The sequence below is a fragment of the Sciurus carolinensis genome, chromosome X (assembly GCF_902686445.1).
Source record: "Sciurus carolinensis chromosome X, mSciCar1.2, whole genome shotgun sequence".
NCBI lineage: Eukaryota > Metazoa > Chordata > Mammalia > Rodentia > Sciuridae > Sciurus > Sciurus carolinensis.
The window spans coordinates 29,680,781-29,703,804 of NC_062232.1; the positions used below are offsets into that span (position 1 = coordinate 29,680,781).

Below are 23,024 nucleotides of genomic sequence, written 5' to 3' on the forward strand. Positions count from 1 at the left end.
TCCATGGTCAACTTTATTGTCAAGATTATATATTTTGTCTTTATTGCCTGAAACTGTCTTCCAAGTCTTGTAATCTATTGGTAACACTTTCAGTTGAATTTTTTATTTGGTTTATTGATTCCTTCATTTTGAGGATTTCTGACTGAATCTTCTTCAAGATCTCTATCTTTTTGTTGAAATTATCTTTCATTTCTTGTATTTTCTTTCTGATTTCATTTCTCCCATCATCTTTTACCTTCTAGATGAGTTTAACCATGAACTTTCTGAATTCTATCTCTGACATTTCCTCCACTGTGGTGTCACTGGAATCTACTACTGAGGTAGTCTGAGTTTTTGGGGGGATGTTTTTTTCTTTGCTTTTTCATATTGTTTTTGTGTCTACCCATCTATCTGGATTGATCTGATGATGTGGAGTTTCTACTTTATAGGTTTATAGTGTCCCTCTATGTTACTAGTACCTCAAAGATTGGGGAGGGGGAGCACCTTTATAGCAACAAATTATGCAAACAATATACAGTAGTAGACTAGGTCATTAGCTACTATTTCAATATCTAGTGTTAATTGGTACAATACATAGGGATAGTGGGATCAGCAAATTCCATCAGTAAAAATAGTACATATTCATATATTATGTCTGACTTCAAATCAGACAATAGGCATTGTGTATGCCTTCTGATGTATTAGTTATTGATGTGATATTGGTGGTAAGGGTAATACCGTCATTTACCCGTGACGAGTTCTGCTCCCTCTAATGTTGAAGTTTGAACACTAGAGAAGCACGCCAAGGCAAGCATATTAAGCAGGTTTTATTTAAAGGTAATAATACAGACTTCTCCCGGGACAGAGAAGGGGGCCATGGCTGATGTTCTAAAGTCCCCAGAAGTGAGTGCACCCTACATCTTTTAGAGGTTAAGGTCTCTTTTGTTCAACAGTCCTCTCCCCCCTTATCTCTCCTTCCCACCTATGTGACTATGCCTGGTTTTGCATAAAGTGAGAAGAGATGGGCAGGGGGAGGGCCAAGGTGGTTCAGGCAGGTAAGGGCCCAGAGGGCATTAATTAGCATCTCCTTGCTTGTAGTCCTTGATAAAGGCAGGTAAATTTGGTAATCCATGGGCTCCGGAGATCTTTGGCATTCCATTCTCTCAGGGGCAGTCTCCAACTTCCAGAGGCAGATGTCTTTCATGGCCTTTGTTTCCTTGATTTGACCTGATCCCCTATTTCTACACTAACTACTGTCCCCAATTCTGGCTTCAAGGGTAGATATTATATACCTGAATTAGTATTAAAGTGTTAAGAATAGAGTTGAGTATATGTAAAGAATAAGAGATAAGAGGTTAGAAAAGTGTTTGCAGTTTCAAATGGGAAATATGGCACATGCAGTGGTAACTTAGGATATGTTGTTAGTTTGGAAGGGTATGAAAAAATCGAAGAATATAAAGGAGGAGAGAGGGAACGGAATTTGGGTGTCAGGAATGGAGAAATGGGAGATGGGGACAAAGGTGATAGAGTAGTGATAAAGATGATATAAAAATAAATCAAAATAAGCTAATCATAAACCCTTACCTTCAAAATACAGAGCATGGGAATATAACACCTTTGGGGAAGAGAACAGAGAAACGGCAACCAAAAACTACAATAACAATAAAAAAACAAAAAATTGAAAAAATGAAAAAAGAAGAAAAAAGGGGAAAAAAGAAAAACAAGGTTAGAAATGAGGAAAGAGAAACAAATGTGATTATGTGTAGGAATCCTTGAATCAGTTAGTACACATTCAAATAAAACAAGAATACAATATGGAAACCCAAAATCAAAAAGCAAAACAGAACTACTGCCACAATAAACATACCACAACAGCAACAGCAAGAATAAAAAAGAAAAATCTTGGTGAGATGTTAAAAAATTAAGGAGTTTTATCCACTGTGGTGGACAAAATAGTCAGTGAGTGTATGTGTTCCCTGACTGTGCCTACCTGGTTTTCTTTTCCTTTCTTCTTAAGGTATGATCTAAGCTTGCCAGTATGGGCCATGCATGGGTGGTGTGTTCTTCCTTTGTATTGTATTGTTCACTGTGTTGAAGTTTGGGGTTTAAGACTTCCTAATTCCCCTTTTTGGGAGTTTAGCATGGGCAGGCTGTGTTGCAAGCAGATGGCAAAGCCCCTGGCTCCATCTGGGAGGCAGGTGGCTCAGGTCCTAGTGCTGGATCCTGTGGGCCTGTGGGGAGGCTGTGTGCTGGACCAGGAGGGTCTGTCAGCAAAGAGGTGTGTGGGCTCCAGCCAGGTTGAGGGCCCAGCTATTCTGTGCAGGAACTTGCAGGTGGCCAAGAGGCTGCATGCTGGACCAGGTGCATCTGGCAGTGAAGCAACTGGGTAGATGAAGGCCAGGCCCTGGGACCTGCTGACTGACCGCAAAGCTGGGAGTGAAGGGCCAGGTCAGAGGCCAGACAGGGATTGGGAGACTGGGGACTGGGGAGCCAGAAGGCCTTTTATGGTGCCTAACTGATGCAGGACCTGGCAGGTCCCAGGGACTGGTGGATGCTGAACTGGGGAGGGAGTTGGGGACTAGGCTAGTGCTGGAACCTGGCGAGTGTCAGCCTGGATGGGCACTGAGAACCCAGTGGGTGTTGGACGGGCTGGCTGGGTAAGCAGAGAACAAAATGCCCTCTTCTACCCTTCTGACCCACTGTAGCTGGCCCTGTCAGTCCCCACCAGCCTCAAAATTCATGGAGCTGGGAAAAGCCCACTTGTCTTCAGTCTTTCTAAGTTGCATTTCCCCAGGCAAAATACTCCCAGTTTCTGATTTTTCACAGGTTTGTTAGACTCTGACAGGCCCACACAGACCTAGCTGCAAACTCATGGATGTGGGTTTACAGTTTCAGTTTCAGTAAGTTCCACCATGCTGCATCCCAAGATGGCTCCTGGACCTACTCTTGGCAGATGATTGATAAACTCTGGTGGAAAGGTTTTCTTTAAAATCTGATTAATGAGTCAAGCAGTCTCTGGTTTGGCTAGGGTGCACTGCTCTTCCAGTCTCAAGATATTTTACTCTAAGGCTCAGGGAGAGGTGGTACTACAGCTGTTTGAGTTCTGGGTAATCTAGCTAAGAGAAATGCTGCCTCATGCTAACCCACCATCTTGCCCCTCTCCACTTATACATTTTCTATAATATATGCTCCCTGGAAGAACATGGTTGAATAGATTTTGTATATGTTGGTTATTCCTTTTTAACTTTTCTATCAGTGCATTTTAGTTATACATAGTAGCATGGTTTATTTTTTGACATATTCATAAATGTGTAGAGCACAATTTGCTTCATTTCAGCCACCAGTACTCCTTCTTTTTTTTCCTTTCCTCCCTTTTCCTAATCCTCTTCCTCTACTCTTTTGCTCTTCTTTCTATTTATTTCTTGTTTTTCAATTGGAACATTATGGCTATACGTAAAAGTGGAATTCATTGTGATATATTCATACAAGCACATAACATAATTTGGTTAATTTCATTCTTCAGTTTTTCTCCCTTCCCTCTACCACCTTTCTCTATCCTACTGTTCTCCTTTCTGTTTTCATGAGATTTCTTTTATAAATTCCTCATTTCTGGGTGCAGTGGTATGTGTCTATAATCCCAGCAACTGGGGAGACTGAGTGAGGCAGGAGGATTGCCATTTCAAGGCCAACTTCAGCAATTTAGTGAGGCCCTAAGCAACTTAGTGAGACCATATCTCAAAATAAAATAAGTAAATAAAAAAATAAGGCTGGGATGCATCTCAGTGGTAAAGTACCCTTGGGTTCAATCCCAAGTACCTTTAATAAATAAATAAAGTCCTTATTTATTTCTTGCTTACACATATGAGAGAAAACATTCAACCTTCAACTTTCTGCCTCTGGCTTATTTTGCTTAGCATGATATTCTCTAGTTTCATCCATTTACTAGCAAATGACACAATTTCATTCTTCCTTATAACTTCTTATATGTTGATTATTCTTTGCTCTAAAGAACATCTAAAATCAAATGTTATAATCTTTAGCAAACTAGTTTTACAAGAGAATCAAAACAGTTTATTTCTGCTTTCTTTTTCTTGGAAAGAAATTTATTTTCAACTTTTTTTCTTTAATTATTTAGCATTTTACAAATAGGAAGTGATAATGCTTCCTTGTTATTTTGGTAGTTGTCTTTAGTAGTATTGTCCACAAGCTGGCTTTTAAATGAAAAGTCAGGGATATATGATATATTATAGAAATGTTCTCATGAAAACACAAGAGACTAGTCTAAGCAGAACAGAGAATCAATCACCCCAAATAAATGACATTTAAATCAAAATCTTAGGCTCAGCCTGATCCTTTGGTGTTCTGAGGCACTAAGATAACACCAGTTTTTTATTTTTTGTTTTTGTTCCCACCCACCTTTTTTTCCTATTTGAGGCAAGGGAACTGGGATTTGAAAAGCCCATACCACACAGACATTGCTTGTGGGTGACCCTAAGGACCATAAACTTCCAGGCACTTCTGGTTTTGAGCAGCTCCAGTAGCCCAAGGGCAGTTCTCTAAAGAAAGTTGCAGTGTCCAGGTAGAGAATAGGAACATAGCACAAGTATATAATATCTTAAGTGATAGGGGCATAAAGGCAGGGCATCCACAGCATTTGCTTTTATCTTTTATCTTTTATCTCACCCTTCTGTAATCATAGTTAAAAACTAACAGATTTTTCCATAATGACAGTGATAATGGTATGTTTGTGTAAACTATATTATTTAATCTAAACAATTATTACTTTGAATAAATTAACTCTGAGGCCACTTCAACTCTAAAATTACCTGAATCTGTGTATTTGTATCTGCACAATCGATATGCTAGAGCACACTTGACAGTGAAATTTACAATCTTTGTTAAAAGTTTTAAAAATAAATGTTTTCAAGCCTTTAAGATAGAAATAGGTTGTTAACAAAAACAAAGGAGGCAGGAAGAAAAAGATATGAATAATTTGTGTCATCATCATTAAAGGCATCTGGGATACTTAGACATATTTCATTGTATTTATTGAATGTGAAAATTTTATTTTATTGAAATACAATGTTTTCACTTTTAGGTTTTCACTTCCAGTTACAGCAACAGCAGAAAACTGTATTCTTACTATATATCCATATTTGGCAATTCATCTTGATAAGCAAAAAATTATTTTAAAGGATGGTAAGTTGCATATGATTACTTTCTCTCTAACTCATTGTATAGATTCTTGTTATACAGGGCCAACAACTAGAAAGAGAGTGAATTTTAAATTAACTGATGTTTATTAAACAACTGTCATTGCCAGGACCTAAGTTTGGTATCAGTAGTACAATATGACAGTGTCTCTTGATTCCAAAAGTTGACAATTTAATAAAAAATACATACATAAATTATTTACTAAGAATATTTAATTAAGGACTTTATACATGAGTCAATTGAAGTGTTGGGCATGTGGAGGTGGTGCAGAGATTATTGCTGATGTTGGGATTCTGGAATGATTTCTAGAAGAGATGACATTAATGTAGAGCTTGCCTAATGATGATCTTGACCAGGATGGTTCGTGCAAATAGCAAAATAGCAAAAGCATAGGGTTGTAATAGGAGATATAAGGCAGGAGATTAAGGTGCAGGGTCATACTGTTGAACCCTTTAGTCTATAGTACTAGGAACATTCTGTGTGTTTTTGAATATAAGTGATTTAGAAAGGGAGCAGTTGTTGGGATATATTCATATAGAATGAATTAAAGTAGGCTAGAGAATAGTCAGTAGACCAACTGGGATTGCTTCAGGGGAGATAAGAGAAGCTAAGATCAAAAGATACATAATTACAGAAAGAAAAGAGGAATAAATTTCAGGAGATCAGTTGTTCAGCAAGATGACTGTAGTTAATAATTACATATTGTGTTCTTAAAAAATGTGAAGAGAGAGGTGGATATTACGTGTGCTCATCACAAAATTGATGACTGTATGAGATAACGCATTTGTTAATTAGCTAGATACAACCATTTCACAATGTATGCTTCAAAATAACAGGCTGTACACAATAAAAATATAGAATATTATCTGTCAATTAAAAATTAATGAAATGAGCTGAGGTTATAGCTCAGTGTAGAGCACTTGCCTAGCATGTGTGAGAATCTTGGTTTAATCCCCAGGAAAAACACAATCAACAAAGAAAGAAAGAATAATTAATGAATTAATTTAAAAAGAAAATAAGGAAAAGAAAGAAGCAAAAAGTAAAAGAAAAAGAAGTTAGTAAATAGGGAGAAATTGAAATTCAAGACACAGGAGAGAATGAATGATGGAGTAAGTCCTAGAGAAGAGAAAAGATGAAGAGTGAGGGAAAAATCTCCATCAGAGCAGACTCAAGTCCTTAATTTTTAGTGCTGATGTGGAGGCTCTTTCTGTGTTTTAACCAGTTTTCTCATATTCTCCACTTGCTTCTTCAAATATTTTACCACACTTAGGAAATCCATTCAATTCTGTTCTCTCAGTCTCAGGGAATGCCATTTTTCTGATTGTTGAGAAGAGAAAAAGATCATCAAACAATAACACTCTGAAGTTCCAAATACTAAACTTATGGTGGAACCCATCATATCTTTTCCTGTGGTTGGAAGGACAAAAGCCAGTAGGCTCTCCTGCCTTAGCCCATTCCTTTATCTAAATCTCATTACCCAGAAACTCCACTGTATCATATAACCTTGCTTACTCTTGCCTGTCAATTTTTGCCTCCCTCTTAGAGGTGCTTTAGTTGAGTTTCCAGAAAGTCAGCAGGGAGGGGAAAGGAGGCTATACCTTCTTAGGAAAATTCCAAGGAGTAAACAGGGCATATTTAGGCCATGGATTCCTTATTTATTCTCTCCAATTTTACTAGTCACTTAAATTCCCAGAGATAGAAAAGGAGCAGAAGAAAGTAAGGAATTAGAGTACCTCATCTCCCTTTAACAGGAAAGACATTTTAGGACTGAGCAAGAAGCATTATTTGCCTATTGAGCATGCCTAAGACTGTTGATTATTCCCTACTTCTCTTTCTTGAGACTTCTCTGGGCTTCCACATGCCATACTTCTCTGGGTTTCCTCTAACCTCTTTGACTATTCCTTCTAAGCATCTTTCATAAATTCCTCTTCCTCCCTCTGTATTTTTTAATTCTTTAAATCAGTTGGAATTCTGACCCCTCTTCTCTTCTCTTTTCCATGACTTCGATTATAAATCATAGGCTATATCTCCAATGCAACTCCCTTTCAAAGATTCAGGAATTCAGAATTCAGCCGAATTCTGGATACCCTTCATTGGAGTTCCATAGGCATCCACCAACAGCATGACCCAAACTAAACTCTGCTTTCTGGAATTTTCTCATCCTTCTGTATACCCTACTTGTGTACATTTACCTACGACTCAGGTTTGGGACCTCAACAAATCAGGTCCTAATCCAGAAACTCAACTTAATGATGTCATCTCTCTCTCTTACTATACTTCCAGTTCACCAAATCCTATCACTTTGCCATGTAAATGTCTCTCAAATCATCTCACTTCTTTCCCTTTTTAGCGGCAGTACATATATTCAAGTTGCTATAATGTCTTTTTAGGATCAGTGCAGGTTTCTCAATTGTTCTCCTGCTTCCTCTGAAACTCCTCTTTTCCACAAACCATTCTTCACCCTTTGGCTACAGATGTGTGTATGCACACACACCCACACACACACACACACACACACACACACACACACATGTATATAAACTGAAAATTGAAATCTTATAATTTCCATGTATAAAATTTTTCCATGGAATACTGTTACTAGTAATGAAACCGAGAAGACCCAATATTGCATTACCCTAGACCATGACCTTCTTCTCATTTCCAGAGATCTTTCCTTCTATGCTCAAGCCATATTAGACTTCTCTAAGTTCGTCTAGCATGTAGATCTCTACTGATAATCTTTCCTATCTGGAGCATTTTCCTACTAGACCCTACACCATCTGCACACCTGAAAGCATTTCTGCCTCTACAAGCAAGAGTTTTGCATTCGCTAGTGCATGCTCATAGCTCTATGCAATTTCCATCACTGCCCTTACCACATTTTTACTTAATATTCCTATTTTCTATATCCCTTTCTAGATATTGTTATCTATAAGGCCTTAAGAGTGGGAATCATTTCTGTCCTTTTCACTTTTGTGTCCACAGTGCCTCACACAGTGTCTGGTAGATACAAGGTATTTATTCAATATTATAGAATGGGTCATCTGAAATATAGAACATCAGAAAGGCATCTCTTAGCTCTATCATTTTCTTATGAGAATGGCTTATATGTGTAGTAGTGTCTTCTGAGCATTCAAAAAAATCATTTAAAGCAGTTTATGGAATTGTCTAATTGGCAGGATGAAGAGAAAGACAGAGAGATCTCAAAATTTTGACACATTTCAAAATTTAAAAGATTTTTCTGACTAATTCTAAATAATTATGTTATATTTTTATATTCTTCTAATATACCGGGGAAGGAAAGAATTTCTAGAATGTAGTATAAAGGAATAGCAATGAATTAAGACTCACACAACCTGGATGGAAATTCTCTTTTGTGTTCTAAACTCATTACTTTGCCATATGATTTTATTTTTAATTCTCTGGTGCTCAAGTTTATCATCTTTCATTAAACAACATGCATATATAAGAGAATAACAGGATACTAATAATATATGTTTTATCTATTCAAAGGGCTTTTGTAAAACTCACAGACTGTAAATACCTGGAAGGTATTATTTTTACTATGATTTCATTATTATGACTATTATCACTAATTGTGATTGCTTTATTACTTTTGTATTTTCCATATCCTTCCAGAAAATAATGAGTAATTGCTGTATAAAAGGTAATATTGTTACATCCTTAAAAGAAAAAAATGAATAAATTCTTTGTGTTTATTTGATGATTGAACATGAAGTACATGGACTAAAAATAGTACATCCATTTGGGGAAATATTTCTAGAAATATGTATAATAATTTCTAGTATATATTTAATGCTTCCCAGATATACGGTGTTCTGCTAATTTCCTTACATTTGTTATTTCATTTAGTCCTCCTAAAAATTCTAAGTTAGATACCCTTATGGATAACACTTTACAGATTAAGAAGGTGACCAATGGAGAGGTTGAGAAGCTTGTCCCAGGGGATTCTAATCAAGTTTGTGAGACCTCAGAACATACATATTTAGCTACTATGCTCTGTAAGATGGCATGTTCAATAAAGGTGAAATCTTAAATTAAGTAACATAAAGCAAGGCAGTATAATTAATTGGTTATTGCTCACATGCTAAATTTAAAAAGAATGATGTGGCTAAATGGCTAGTTAAAAGGATAGAATTGGGACTTTGCACTCGCTGTGGGAATTTTTAAATCATTTGGTGATAAATTTAAAACATTGCCTAATGCATCTTCAAATATTTTTATCACTGAACTATCTAAAAGTTACTTCTATGTAAACTATTGTGGCATAGCTTTCTGGGGGATACGAACACCTATTATGTGTAAAATAGTTATAAATGTATATAAAATTCTATAAGACACACACACACACACACACACACACACACACGCACGCACGCACACACATACAGTTATATATTTTGATGCCAGGACTTACATCATCATGTACTGGCTTTGATCAGCACTTCTTTGGTTGGTTGAGATTTCTGCTTTATAAACTCTCTCTCTCTATATATATACAAACATATAGTAAATCTAGCTGTAAGATACATTAAACTTTATCAGCTTATAACTAAGCAGTGATTTTACTTGAGTGAATTAACAGGGAAAAAATTGCTTTTGTTAGTGACACTTTTCTTATCTCTTTTTTTGAGCATCATATCCAATAATTCCATTTTAGGGGGGGAGGTTGAAAATTTTAAATGTATTACATATTTTTGTTTATCCTGAAGTTGGATTTTATTTTCCAATAACTTTGATATACTATAATAATTGATTTATCAAATAAATTTCAATTTAGATCGTCATTATTAACATTAACTTTTTATTTGTTATCTTATTTGAGGCATAATACATATTTAGACTTTTTTTCTGTTGTTTTCATATAAATATGAAATTCAGGTTAAGTAATTTGCTGGTGAATTCCATTAATGTTTGTTTTACTTACTTGCCCAATGTGTCATTTGTAGATAAAGATGCAAGTCCTATGAAGTCTAGAGGCAGTTTTATGTTTCCCTGCCAGGATGTCGGATTATCCTCTTCTACTTCAATAAATATGACATCTGCTGCTACTAAATTTAATGATGCTGAACTTACAAGGGGAAACTTATTTGTTGGTATGTGGCAAATATAGTGTATTTCTCAAATCCAGTCCTTGATGTGGTCTGCTTAATAGCTTTTAATTTAAAAGTTAGGTCTTTTCTAGTAAGAAATACATGAATTTGTCAGTAGTCTTAAGTGGGGCATCTGCTTCAAGAGTTCTCTCCAATGAGCAAAGGAAGAAACTCTCTTGATTTGCAACATGCCTAGTATTTCAATATGTTTCTCTAGGCTGCCTAGTATTTCAATATGTTTCTCTAGGCCAAAATGAGAAAAAATAGTTGCATTTATTAACTGGTTTAATACAAAAACCTGAGAGTAGTTGCTTAAGTATGCTGCCTAACAGATATTTCAGTAATATTTAACAAACATGTAATATATCCAGTGGATCCTCTGTAAATTTTTGTGACATTACAGGAACCCTCTGTACACAGTTTGGAAACTGGGTTTTGTCATTATTATCTAGCTGGATCCATGGTTAAACATCTTTTTAAAAGTGAACACAGATACATATGTATTTGATATTATTTGCAATTAACTAAGCAAATATTCCTTTCCCTAGATATGGGTAATATTGAAAGTTTTCCTTTTATTGAATGAACTAAAACAGCTTAAATATTGTGAGGATTGTTTCCAATTAGTTTGTGCTTTTGTATTATGAAATAGGTGGATATTTTTGAAAAAAATTGATATCATTCTAATTTTAAAAATTTTCCATAATTCAAAAATATTTTATTTTATTAAAATGCTTAATTTAGAAAGTCATTTTGAATCTGAAGGCAATATTTTTGTTTCTATAATTCAGCTGAAGTTTAATTTTGTCTAATAACCAAAGCTAAAGAATTGTCAAGACCTTTTTCTTATGTAGTTAAAAGTGAAATCTTCCACTTTGGGGAAAGTTTTCACATACCATTATGGCAAAAAGAAAATATAATTGTTTCCTTTATTGAAATTCATAAATTTAAAAAAACATTATTTGAGTATTTGAATGCAAGCATATTCTCATTATTTATTTTACAATACAGTAAATTGACTCATAGGAATAGCAATAGCTGTAAGAATATTTTACTCTGTTGTCAAGTAATCATTTTTATAAACAAATGTGAATTTTAGGAATGGAAATATTACATGAAGATTTGAACTTGGATGAAAGTGAAACACCAAAAAGGGCAGATGATGGAAAGGAGGAGAAAAATGAGCAATTCTTTTCTCTGGAAGAAGGATCAAAGGCATATAACTTCTTTCAGAGCGTTGTAAATGCAGTTCAAACATGGTTCAGTCTCTTTGGCTGGCCTGAAGGACCCCATTTCCTTTCCATTCCAGAAACTATAAGAAGGTGACAGTTATGTTTCTCTAATTTTTTTTTTCATATCGTATTCTGAAATACTATCTACTTATTGTGATAATTTTAAGTGAAATGGAATATTAAATAATACATTATTAAAAAGTGATAAATTATAAGGAGACTAGTAAGAAGAGTAAATGGAAATAAAAATTCTTTAGGCTACATATACTTTTAAATTTCTTCTAAATATCTGATAATTTTAGATAAGCACTGAAAAACCATTGGACCTCAGTTTCCTCATTTGTGAATTAAGAAGGGTGAACTATGAGTAGGAAAAATTCTTTTAAATGTGAAAAACTGGGAAACTATATACTTCATTATGAATAAGCTATCAGTTCTAGATCCAGAGTATAATTCAGTATGCGTGGTAGTATTTTTTGTAAAAAGTTGTTTTAGTTGTAGATGGACACAATACCTTTATTTTATTTATTTTTATGTGGTGCTAGGAATTGAACCCAGTTCCTCACATGTGCCAAGCAAATGCTCTACCACTGAACCACATGCCTAACCCCCAAATGGTAGTACTAGTGGCCCACTTTTCTTTAACGATGTCTCCTCTTTGACAATACATTTACATCCCTCAAGTGTTTTATTACTCAATATGTCTAAAATTGTTAAACTTCTTCAGTTTTATCAAATCACTTACTTCTATTGTTCATTTAAACAAGAATTTGGGTACCTCCCTTGTTTTAATGTTGCTGATATAGTGGAACCTCAGAACTTTTTGCCTCCTATCTCAGCTCTTGCTGGTTAAGATAAATCTATAATAATTTTCCAATATGTTATTGCTTTTTTAAATGGACAATTTCAATTTCACTTATTTAATTGACTAATATTTCTTCTTTATCTATGTTGTGGGGAAATTAATGTAATAGAAACTGAAAATTTCTGTATTTGATCATAAAATCATCTGGCTAAAGGAAATTTTTCAGAAAAGTTATTTCTTATAATATTTCAGTTTTTTGTTTTGGTGTTTGTTTCACTAAACATTTTATCTAATTTGAGTTTAAAATTTAAAGTCATTATACTTTAATGATTTATTTTCATTTTGGGGAAAAGCATATATTGAGCATTTAAAAATTATTATTCATCATTTGTGACTAGCATTCCTGTTTTTAAATTCTCCTTTATGAAGTTAGTTTGATCTTCATTTAAAATTGTGATTATATGTTTTCTTTATTTTAGGTTTTAGCAGTTTATGTTTTCTTTGCCTCATATAACATATAAGTTCTTAGAGAAATTTATCCATTTCTGTGTTTCTTAAATTATGTAATGCTGTTTTTTCTTTATAATTCACATTTCTTTAAATTCAAGTTGTGTTTTTAATTATTTTCAAGTATATAAATTTCTCTTTAATCTACTTTGACTGCATTACAGAAATTTTGCTACTGGGCATTCTTATTTTTGTTGTTTTTATAGGGCTTAGGATTTTAGTTTTAGTTTTCTGTATCCTTGTACTATTGTAGTGATTGGTAATATGTTTTATAATATGTTATTATAAACATACATCATTGTTTACTTGCTGGTATGGTTTGGATATGAGGTGTCCCCTAAAAGCTCATGTGTGAGACAATGTAAGAAGGTTCAGAGGAGAAATGATTGGGTTATGACAGCCTTAACCCAATCAGTGACTTGATCCCTGATGGAATTAACTGAAGTGGTAGGGCATGGTTGGAGGAGGTAGGAATTGTGGTATGGCTATGGTGTATATGTTTTGTATCTGGAGAGTGGAGTTTCTCCCTCTGCTTTCTGATCACTGTGATGTGAGCTGCTTCCCTCTGCCACCCTCTCCTGCCACAACATTCAGCCTCACCTTGAGCCCTGAGGAATGGAGCCAGTCATCTATGGACTAAGAGTAAGACCTCTGAAACTGTGAGCCCTCAAATAAACCTTTTCTCCTCTACAATCGTGCTGACCAAATCTTTTCACAGCAGCAAAAAAGCTGACTAAAACACTTGCCAATTCACATTAATTTGGGAGCATTTACTTATGCTATTTCATTATATTTTGTTTGTATAAATAATAGAGATGAATATACTTGTTTATAAATAGTAGCAGACATTTTTGGATATTAAATAGAAAGTGTGTCAGAGGTGGGATCATGAGGCCAAAGAACACAAACTTGTAAAAGTCTCTTTAATACATTCTGGGTTGATTATTCTATTAAACATTGTATATTATTGACCTCACCAATGAGACACATTGAAAGACTGGCTGTTTCAGTTAAGGATGTTAACTGCTGTTACAGTTTAAAATCTTTACTGTACTATTTTGATAAGTGAGAAACAGACCTCATCATTGGGTACTGCCTAGAAAAAGACTGTTCTTGATGAGTATGGAACCTTCCTATTCCTGGGAAGAAAAGCTGCCCCCAACTAAAAACAATGAATAACAATTAACTTTGTCCAAGCAACAAAGTTATTCAAAGCTATTTCTTGATTTGGAATTTTTGGATTATGGGCACTCAGGCTAAGAAGAGTTCTCCAAGGTCATGTATTGTTGCCAATATTTGAAACCCCTCTTCAATGTCTCCTGTATTACTCCATCATGGGGAAACTTTCAGTGTTTCTGATGAGAAGTTTAATGTCATATTTTGGGAATAATATGTTTATTCTCTTAGAACTCTTGCATAGTTCCTATTTCTCTGTTATTCTCCTGTTTTGTAATTTATTAGATTAAAATGTCAGCATAGTTATATTCATCATCATTCAATATCCTTGGCATTCAGTAAACCTTGTATATTGAAAAGTAATCATTTAACTCTCATTTTCTGCCTCCTTTTCTATTTGCTTCCCTCTGTTTTCTCTATTATCTCAATCTCCTGTTACAAGGATAGTGGAACTATTTTACTGATCCTTCATGTTGCTCTCATGACTTTTGATTTTCCTCTTTTGTGTATTTTAATTTCTTATACTTGTAGCTTTCCACTTCTGTAAACATTTTAATTAGTATTTATAGTTTTGTTTGCCAAAAATTCTGTTTTTCCTTAATTATTTCCTTTATCCCTCACTCATCCCTTATCCTTTTCTCTGTACTCCTGCCCCTCTTTCCTTTTTCTTTCTTCTTTCTGTCTTTTTCATAATACCATTCCATTTTTGAATTATGGATACATGTTTTTTCAAGTAGCTCCCTTGTAGTATGAGCTTTTCATCAGTTTTAATTTTCATCGAATTGTGTCATCTCTCCCGAGTTCTTCATTCTTTTGTATTTTTAATTTGATTTTCATTTTAGTTATTAATGGTTTTCCTTAAATATTTCTAGTTTTGATTATCATGTATTAGTAGATATGAATGAAAGACTTGATTTTTCCTATAAGCAGAAGACAAGGGTTTCCCCTCTGAAAGTCTGTTTTTCCATGAACTATTTTCCCAAGTTAAAAGTTAGACAAAAGTTTTAGCCAGTTGCCAATTCATGGAAACATATGTGCTTTACTTTAGGATACTGACCAGACAGAATGCAAAAGTAAGGGGGAATTTAGAACATGGACATCCACTGTAGGTGCCCTAAATCTCCCAGGTATCTGGGTGTTGAATTTATTTTGAGAGATCTCTAATTTTTCCTGGAGGCAAAGACTACTTTTGTCAGTGTCTTTGTATGAGTTTTGTGGGATAGTAGATCAATCCTGGCTTTTCCACATATAGTAGTTCTATTAACCATAATGATCACTGTACCATGCATGACTTTCTTCCTCTCTGTCAACACTAAAGCTGGAGCCTCTATTATATTCTTCTAGTAAAAGGATTTACCCTTTCCCCTACAGCGTATTGTTGTATGGTGTATCATTTTTATTTATCCCTCAATTCAATTCTATCTATTCTTTGTCTAATAGATACCTTTCAAATTTTCTGTTATACTTACGGTCCCTTTTCCAATTTCAGTGTCATTACGGGTTTATTCCCTTTATCAGTCTTTCTGACATGTTGGAAATATTTTGAGAGGGAGAGAAAATAAGCACATATGATCAGTTTATTTTTCCTGAACAGGGACTTCCTCTTCTCAGACATTTCTAGTTTCACATTTCCTATTGTGTTCTTATAGTTCCATCATAATGATTCATCATTTCAGTTATTGCTTTCATTACTGCAGTCTAAGGATCCATGCTCGATTGAATTTAGTTTGAAAATCTGTCTTAACTTTATTCCTTTAAAATATTTTTGTGATAGTTTACTACTAATAATGATTAATATAGATTAGACAAAGCATCATTATACATGCTTTATGGGTATTAATTCTTTTTATTTGTCCTTTTTAGTTATACATGATAGTAGAATGTATTTTAACATATCATATATACATAGAGTGTAACTGCATTTTTGTGGTTGTACATGATGGAGTTGCACTGGTCATATATTCATATATGAACATAGGAAAGTTATGTCTGATTCATTCTACTGTCTTTCCCATTCCCAACCCCTTCCAGTTCCCCAACTCTACCCTGTCTGATCTGGTGAACCAATCCCTTGACCTACCCCTGCCTGCTTGCTCTCCCCTGTAGGCCTATTGTGAGTCAGCATCTGCATCAGAGAGAAAATTTGGCCTTTCCTCTTTTGGGATTGGCTTATTCCACTTAGCATGATAGTCTCCAGGTCCATTCGTTTACTAGAAAATGCCATAGTTTCATTTTTTTTTAAGACCAAGTAGTATTCCATTGTGTATGTGTACCAAATTTTCTTTACCCATTCATCTGTTGAAGGGCACCTCGGTTGGTGCATAGCTTAGGTATTGTGAATTGAGCAGCTATAAACATTGATGTGACTGTGTCACTGTAGTATGATGTTTGTTAAGTCCTTTGGGTATATACCCAGGAGTGGGATAACTGGGTCAAATGCTGGTTCCATTCCAAGTTTTCTGAGGACTCTCCATGCTGTTTTCCATAGGGTTAGCACTAATTTGCAGTCACACCAGCAATGTATAAGTGTAGCTTTTCCCCCCATCCTTGCCAACATTCATTGTTCCTTGTACTCCTGAAAATTGCCATTCTGATTGGAGTGAGATGGAATCTCAGTGTGATTTCAATTTGCATTTCTCTAATTGCTAGAGGTGTTGAACACTTTTTCTTATATTTGTTGACCATTTGTATTTCTTCTTCTGTGAAGTGCTTATTTAGTTTCATTGCCCATTTATTCATTGGGTTATTTGTTTTTTGGTGTTAAGTTTTTTGAGTTCTTTGTATGTCCTGGAGATTAATGCTCTATCTAAGTGTAGGTTGAAAAGATTTTCTCCCATTCCATTGGGTATCTCTTCACCTTATTGATCGTTTCCTTTTCTGAGAAGAAGCTTTTTAGTTTTACTATCCATTTATTGATTCTTGATTTTACTTTTTGTTCTGTAGGAGTCTTGTTGAGGAAGTCAGTTTCTAAACTGACTTGAAATGATGGAGAGTGGGGCCTATTTTTTCTTTAGTAGGCATAAGGTCTCTTGGGTAATGCCTAGGTCCTTGACCCTCCTTGGGTTAAGTTTTGTACAGGGTGAGAGAGCAAGGGGTTCAATTTCATTCTACTACATATGGATTTCCAGTTTTCCCAGCACCATTTGGTGAAGAGGCTATCTTTTTTCTAGTGTCTGTTTTTGGCACTTTTGTCTAGTATGAGATCACTGTATTTATGTAGGTTTGTCTCTGTTTCTTCTATTCTGTACTGTTGGTCTTCATGTCTGTTTTAGTGCTGTTTGGTTACTTTAGCTCTGTAGTATAATTTAAGGTCTGGTATTGTGATGCCTCCTGCTTCACTTCTCTCACTAAGGATTTCTTTGGGTCTTATGGGCCTCTTATTCTTACAAATGAATTTTATAACTACTTTTTCAATTTCTATGAAGAATATCATTGGAATTTTAATAGGAATTGAGTTAAATCTGTACAGTACTTTTGGCAGTATTGGCCATTTTGACAATATTAATTCTGCCTATTCAAGAACATGGGAGATCTTTCCATCTTCAAAGCCTTCTTCAATTTCTTTCTTTAGAGTTCTGCAGTTTTCATTGTAGAGGTCTTTCACCCTTTTGCTTAGATTGATTTCCACTTTTTTTTCCTTTGAGGCTATTGTGAATGGGATAGTTTTCCTAATTTCTCTTTTAGCTGATTCATCACTGTTGTATAGGAATGCAATTGATTTATGGGTGTTGATTTTATATACTGCTACTTTGCTGAATTAATTTATAAATTCTAGAAGGTTTCTGGTGGCATTTTTGGGTGTTCTAAATTACAATCATGTTGTTGGCAAATAGGTATAGTTTGAGTTCTTCTTTTCCTATTTGTATCTCCTTAATCTCTTTCTTTTGTCTAAGTGCAATGGCTAGGGTTTCAGACTATGTTGAACCAAAGTGGTGAGTAAGGGCATCCTTGTCTTGTTCCACTTTTCAGAGGGAATGCTTTCAATTTTTTCTCCATTGACAATGATGTTGGCCTTAGGTTTAGAATATATAGCTTTTACAATGTTGAGGTATGTTCCTCTTTTCCCTAGTTTTTCTAGTGCTTGGAGCATGAATGGATGTTGTGTTTTGTGAAAAGACTTTTTCTTCATCTATTGAGATATTCATGTGATTCTTGTCTTTAAGTCTATTGATGTGATGAATTATATTTTTTCATTTACATGTTAAACCAACCTTGCATCCCTGGGATGAACCCACTTGATCATGGTAACTATCTTTTAAATACATATTTTATGCAATTTTCCAGTGTTTCATTAAGAATTTTTGTCAGGGATATTGGTCTGAAGTTTTCTTTCCTTGATGTGTCTTGGTTTAGTTTTGGTACCAGGGTGATACGAACTTCATAGAATGGGGGCATAGAAGAATTCATACCTTTTCTATTTCATGGAACAATTTGAAGAAGATTGATGTTAATTCTTCTTTGAAGTTCTGGTAGAACTTGGCTGAGAATCGATCTGGTCCTGGGCTTTTATTTGTTGGTGGGCTTTTGACAGTGTCATCGATTTTATTGCTTGAAATTAATCTGCTTAAATTTTCTACGTTCTTCTGATTCAATTTGGATAGATTGTTTGTCTCTATGAATTTGTCAGTGTCTTCAAGATTTTCTGTTTCATTGGAGTATATATTTTGAAAATAATTTCTGATTATCATCTGTATTTCAGTAGTGTCCATCATGATATTTCATTTTTCATCACATATTTTATTAATCTTGGTTTTCTCTCTCTTTGTTAGCTTGGCTAAGAGTTTATCAGTTTCATTTAGTTTTTCAAAGAACCCAACTTTTTGTTTCATTGATTTTTTTGAATTGTTCTTTTGTTTCAATTTCATTGATTTCAGCTGATTTTAATTATTTCCTGTCTCCTAATGCTTTTGGTGTTGATTTTTCTCTTATTTTCTGAGGGTTTTGAGATGTATATTTAGATTATTTGTTGAGTTTCTATTATTTTAATGAAAGAGCCCAATGCAGTGAACTTTTCTCTTAGAACTGCCTTCATAGTATCCCAGAGATTTCAATATGTGTGTTGCTACTCTCATTTACCTCTAAGTATTTTTTATTTCATCCCTGATTTCTTCAACTAGCTATTGGTTATTCAACAGCATATTATTTATTTTCCAGGTGTTAGAGTAGCTTCTATTTTTAAATTTATCATTGATTTCTGATTCCATTCCATTATGATCTGATAGAATTCAAGATATCTCTATTATTCTGTATTTAGTAGGAGTTTCTTTGTGGCCTTAGATATGACCTATTTTAGAGAAGGATTCTTGTGCTCCTTAGAAGAGAGTGTATGCAGTCATCAGTGAATGAATTATTCTATATATTTCTGTTAAGTCTATATTATTAATTGTAAATTTTAGTTCTGTAGCTTCCTTATGTAGTTTTGTTTGGAAGATCTATCCAGTAGTGAGAGAGGTGTGTTAGTCACCCAGTATTTTTGTGTTGTGGTCTATTTGCCTCTTGAAATTGAGAAGGGTTTGTTTCATTTATGTAGATGCTCCACTATTTGGGGCATAAATAGTTATGATTGTTATGTCTTATTGATGTATATTTCCTTTAAGCAGTATGAATTGTCCTTTCTTTCTTCTGATTAACTTTGGCTTGAAGTTCACTTTATCTGATGTGAGGATAGAAACCCCTGGTTGTTTATGAGATCTATGTGAATGATGTGTTTTTTCTTTTCCTATCCTTATGTCTTCAGTCTTCAGACATCTTTGTCTATGAGGTGAGTCTTTTGGAGAGAGCATATTGTTGGGTTTTGTTTGTAAATCCAAATTCTCTATCTTTTGATTGATGAGTTTGGGACGTTTATATTCAATGTTCTTATCTTCCCTGCAATTTTGAGTTATTCCTAGTTTTTAATTTGAATTAAACTATTAAACTGTTAATGCTTTGATTAACTATTCTTCTAATTTAGTTCCTCCCTTTGCTGGTTTTTACTTTCAGTTTTCATTTCTTCCTCATGAAATATTTTATTGAGTATGTTTTGTAGTATAGGCTTTCTAGTTGTGAATCTTTTAATTCTGTTTATCATGGATGGTTTTTATTTCATTGTCAGTTCTGAAGCTCATTTTGCTGGGTATAGTCTTCTTGGTTGGCATCTATTTTCTTTCAGAGCTTGGTACATATTATTATTCCAAGACCTCCTAGCTTTGAGGGTCTGGGTTGGGAAATCAGCTGAGATCTAGATTGGCCTCCTTTTAAATATGACCTATTGCTTTACTCTGGCAACCTTTAAAATTCTATAATTTTTTAAATTCATTTTTATTGTAAAAGAATGGGATACATCTTGTTTCTCTGTACATGAAGTAGAGGCATACCATTTGTGTAATCATACATTCAACTAGGATAATAGTTTTTGATTCATTGTTTTTTTTTCTTGCCCCACCACTCCCACCGTTCTTATCCCTCTATAGAATCCCTCTTTCCTACATTCCTGCCCCCTTCCCACTCCCTATCTGTGTCATCATCTGCTTATCAGTGAGATCATTTGTTCTTTGGTTTTTTGAGATTGGCTAATCTCACTTAGCATGATATTCTCCAACTGCATCCATTTGCCTGCAAATGCCATAATTTTATTATTCTTGATGACTGAGTAACATTCCATGGTATATGTATACAACAGTTTCTTTATACATTCATCAATTGAAGGACATCTAGGTTGGTTCCACAATCTGGCTATTGTGAATTGAGCAGCTATGAACATTGTTGTGGCTGTTTCTCTGTAGTACACTGATTTTAAGTCCTTTGAGTATAGGCCAAGGAGTGGGATAGCTGGGTCAAATGGTGGTTCCATTCCACGTTTTCTAAGGAATCTCCACACTGCTTTCCAGAGTGGCTGCACTAATTTGCAGCCCCACCAGCAATGCATGAGTGTACCTTTTCCTCCACATCCTCTCCAACACCTATTGTTGCTGTATTCTTGATAATCGCCATTCTAATTGGGGTGAGATGGAATCTTAGGGTAGTTTTGATTTGCATTTCTCTTATTACTAAAGATGTTGAACATTTCTTCATATGATTGTTGATTGCTTGTAGATCTTCTTCTGTGAAGTGTATGTTCATTTCCTTAGCCCATTTGTTGATTGGGTTATTTGTATTCTTGGTGTAGAGTTTTTTGAGTTCTTTAAATATTATGGAAATTAGTGCTCTACCTGAAATATGAGTGGCAAAGATTTCCTCCCACTCTGTAGGCTCTCTCTTTGCATTGCTGAGAGTTTCCTTTGCTGAGAGAAAGCTGTTTAGTTTGAATCTGTCCCAGTTATTGATTCTTGCTTTTATTTCTTGAGCTATGGGGTTCCTGTTAAGGAAGTCTGACCCTAAGCCAACAAGTTGAGGATTTGGACCTACTTTTTCTTCTATAAGATGCAGGGTCTCTGGTCTGATTTCAAGGTCCTTGATCCATTGTGAGTTGAGTTTTGTGCAGGCTGAGAGATAGGGGTTTAATTTCTTTCTATTGCATATGGATTTCCAGTTTTCCCAGCACCATTTGTTGAAGAGGCTATCTTTTCTCCATTGCATATTTTTGGCACCTTTGTCTACTATAAGAAAATTGTATTTGTTTGGGTTTGTGTCTGTGTCCTCTATTCTGTACCATTGATCTATCTGTCTATTTTGCTGCCAATATCATGCCGTTTTTGTTACTATTGCTTTGTAGTATATTTGAAGGTCTGGTATTGCGATACCTCCTGCTTCACTCTTCCTGCTAAGGATTGCTTTAGCTATTCTGGGTTTCTTATTCTTTCAGATGAATTTCATGATTGCTTGCTCTATTTCTGTAAGGTACATCTTTGGGATTTTAATTGGAATTGCATTGAATCAGTATAGCACTTTTAGTTGTATGACCATTTTGACAATATTAATTCTTCCTATCCAAGAACATGGGAGATCTTTCCATGACCTAAGGTTTTCTTTAATTTCTTTCTTTAGTGTTCTGTAGTTCTCATTGTAGAGGTCTTTCACCTCTTTTGTGAGATTGATTCCCAAGTATTTTATTTTTTTCGAGCATTTTGTGAATGGAGTAGTTTTCCTAACTTCTCTTTCTGAAGATTCATCACTTATGTATAAAAATGCATTGGATTTATGAGCATTGATCTTATATCCTGCTACTTTACTGAATTCACTTATGAGTTCTAAAAGTTTTCTGGTGGAATTTTCTGGTTCCTCTCTATATATTATCATGTCATCAGCAAATATGGATAGTTTGAGTTCTTCTTTTCCTATTCGTATCCCTTTAATTTCCTTGAGGCCAAGAAAATTGGTCTGTCTAATTGCTCTGGCTAGAGTTTCGAGGACAATGTGGAATAGAAGTGGTGAAAGAGGGCATCCCTGCCTTGTTCCAGTTTTTAGGGGGAATGCTTTCAGTTTTTCATCATTTAGAATGATATTGGCCATGGGCTTAGCATAGATGGCCTTTACAATATTAAGGAATGTTCCCACTATCCCTATTTTTTCCAGTGTTTTGAGCATGAAGGGATGCTGTATTTTATCAAATGCTTTTTCTGCATCTATTGAAATAATCATGTGATTCTTGACTTTAAGTCTACTGATATGGTGAATGACATTTATTGATTTCCTGATGTTGAACCAACCTTGCATCCCTGGGATAAAACCCACTTGATCGTGGTGCACTATCTTTTTAATATTTTTGTATGTGATTTGCTAAGATTTTGTTGAGAATTTTTGCATCAATGTTCATTAAGGATATTGGTCTGAAATTTTCTTTCCTCGATGTGTCTCTGTCTGGTTTAGGTATCAGGGTGATATTGGCTTCATAGAATGAGTTTGGGAGGGTTCCCTCCTCTACTATTTCATGAAATACTTTGAGAAGTATTGGAATAAGCTCTTCTTTAAAGGTTTTGTAGAACTCGGCTGAGAACCCATCTCGTCCCAGACTTTTCTTTGTTGGTAGCCTTTTGATGACCCCTGCTCTTTCATTATTTGAAATTGGTCTATTTAAAT

The 23,024-nt window shown here is 34.8% G+C and overlaps 1 protein-coding gene across 1 annotated transcript in view; it reads left to right on the forward strand.

Annotated features, from left to right (window-relative positions):
- Positions 1–23,024, forward strand: part of Cfap47 (cilia and flagella associated protein 47) — a 403,733-nt gene that overhangs the window by 114,550 nt on the left and 266,159 nt on the right. Inside the window, 3 exon segments of the mRNA XM_047535909.1 lie at positions 5,078–5,178; positions 10,164–10,310; positions 11,407–11,629. Coding sequence (XP_047391865.1) covers positions 5,078–5,178; positions 10,164–10,310; positions 11,407–11,629 — 471 coding nt within the window.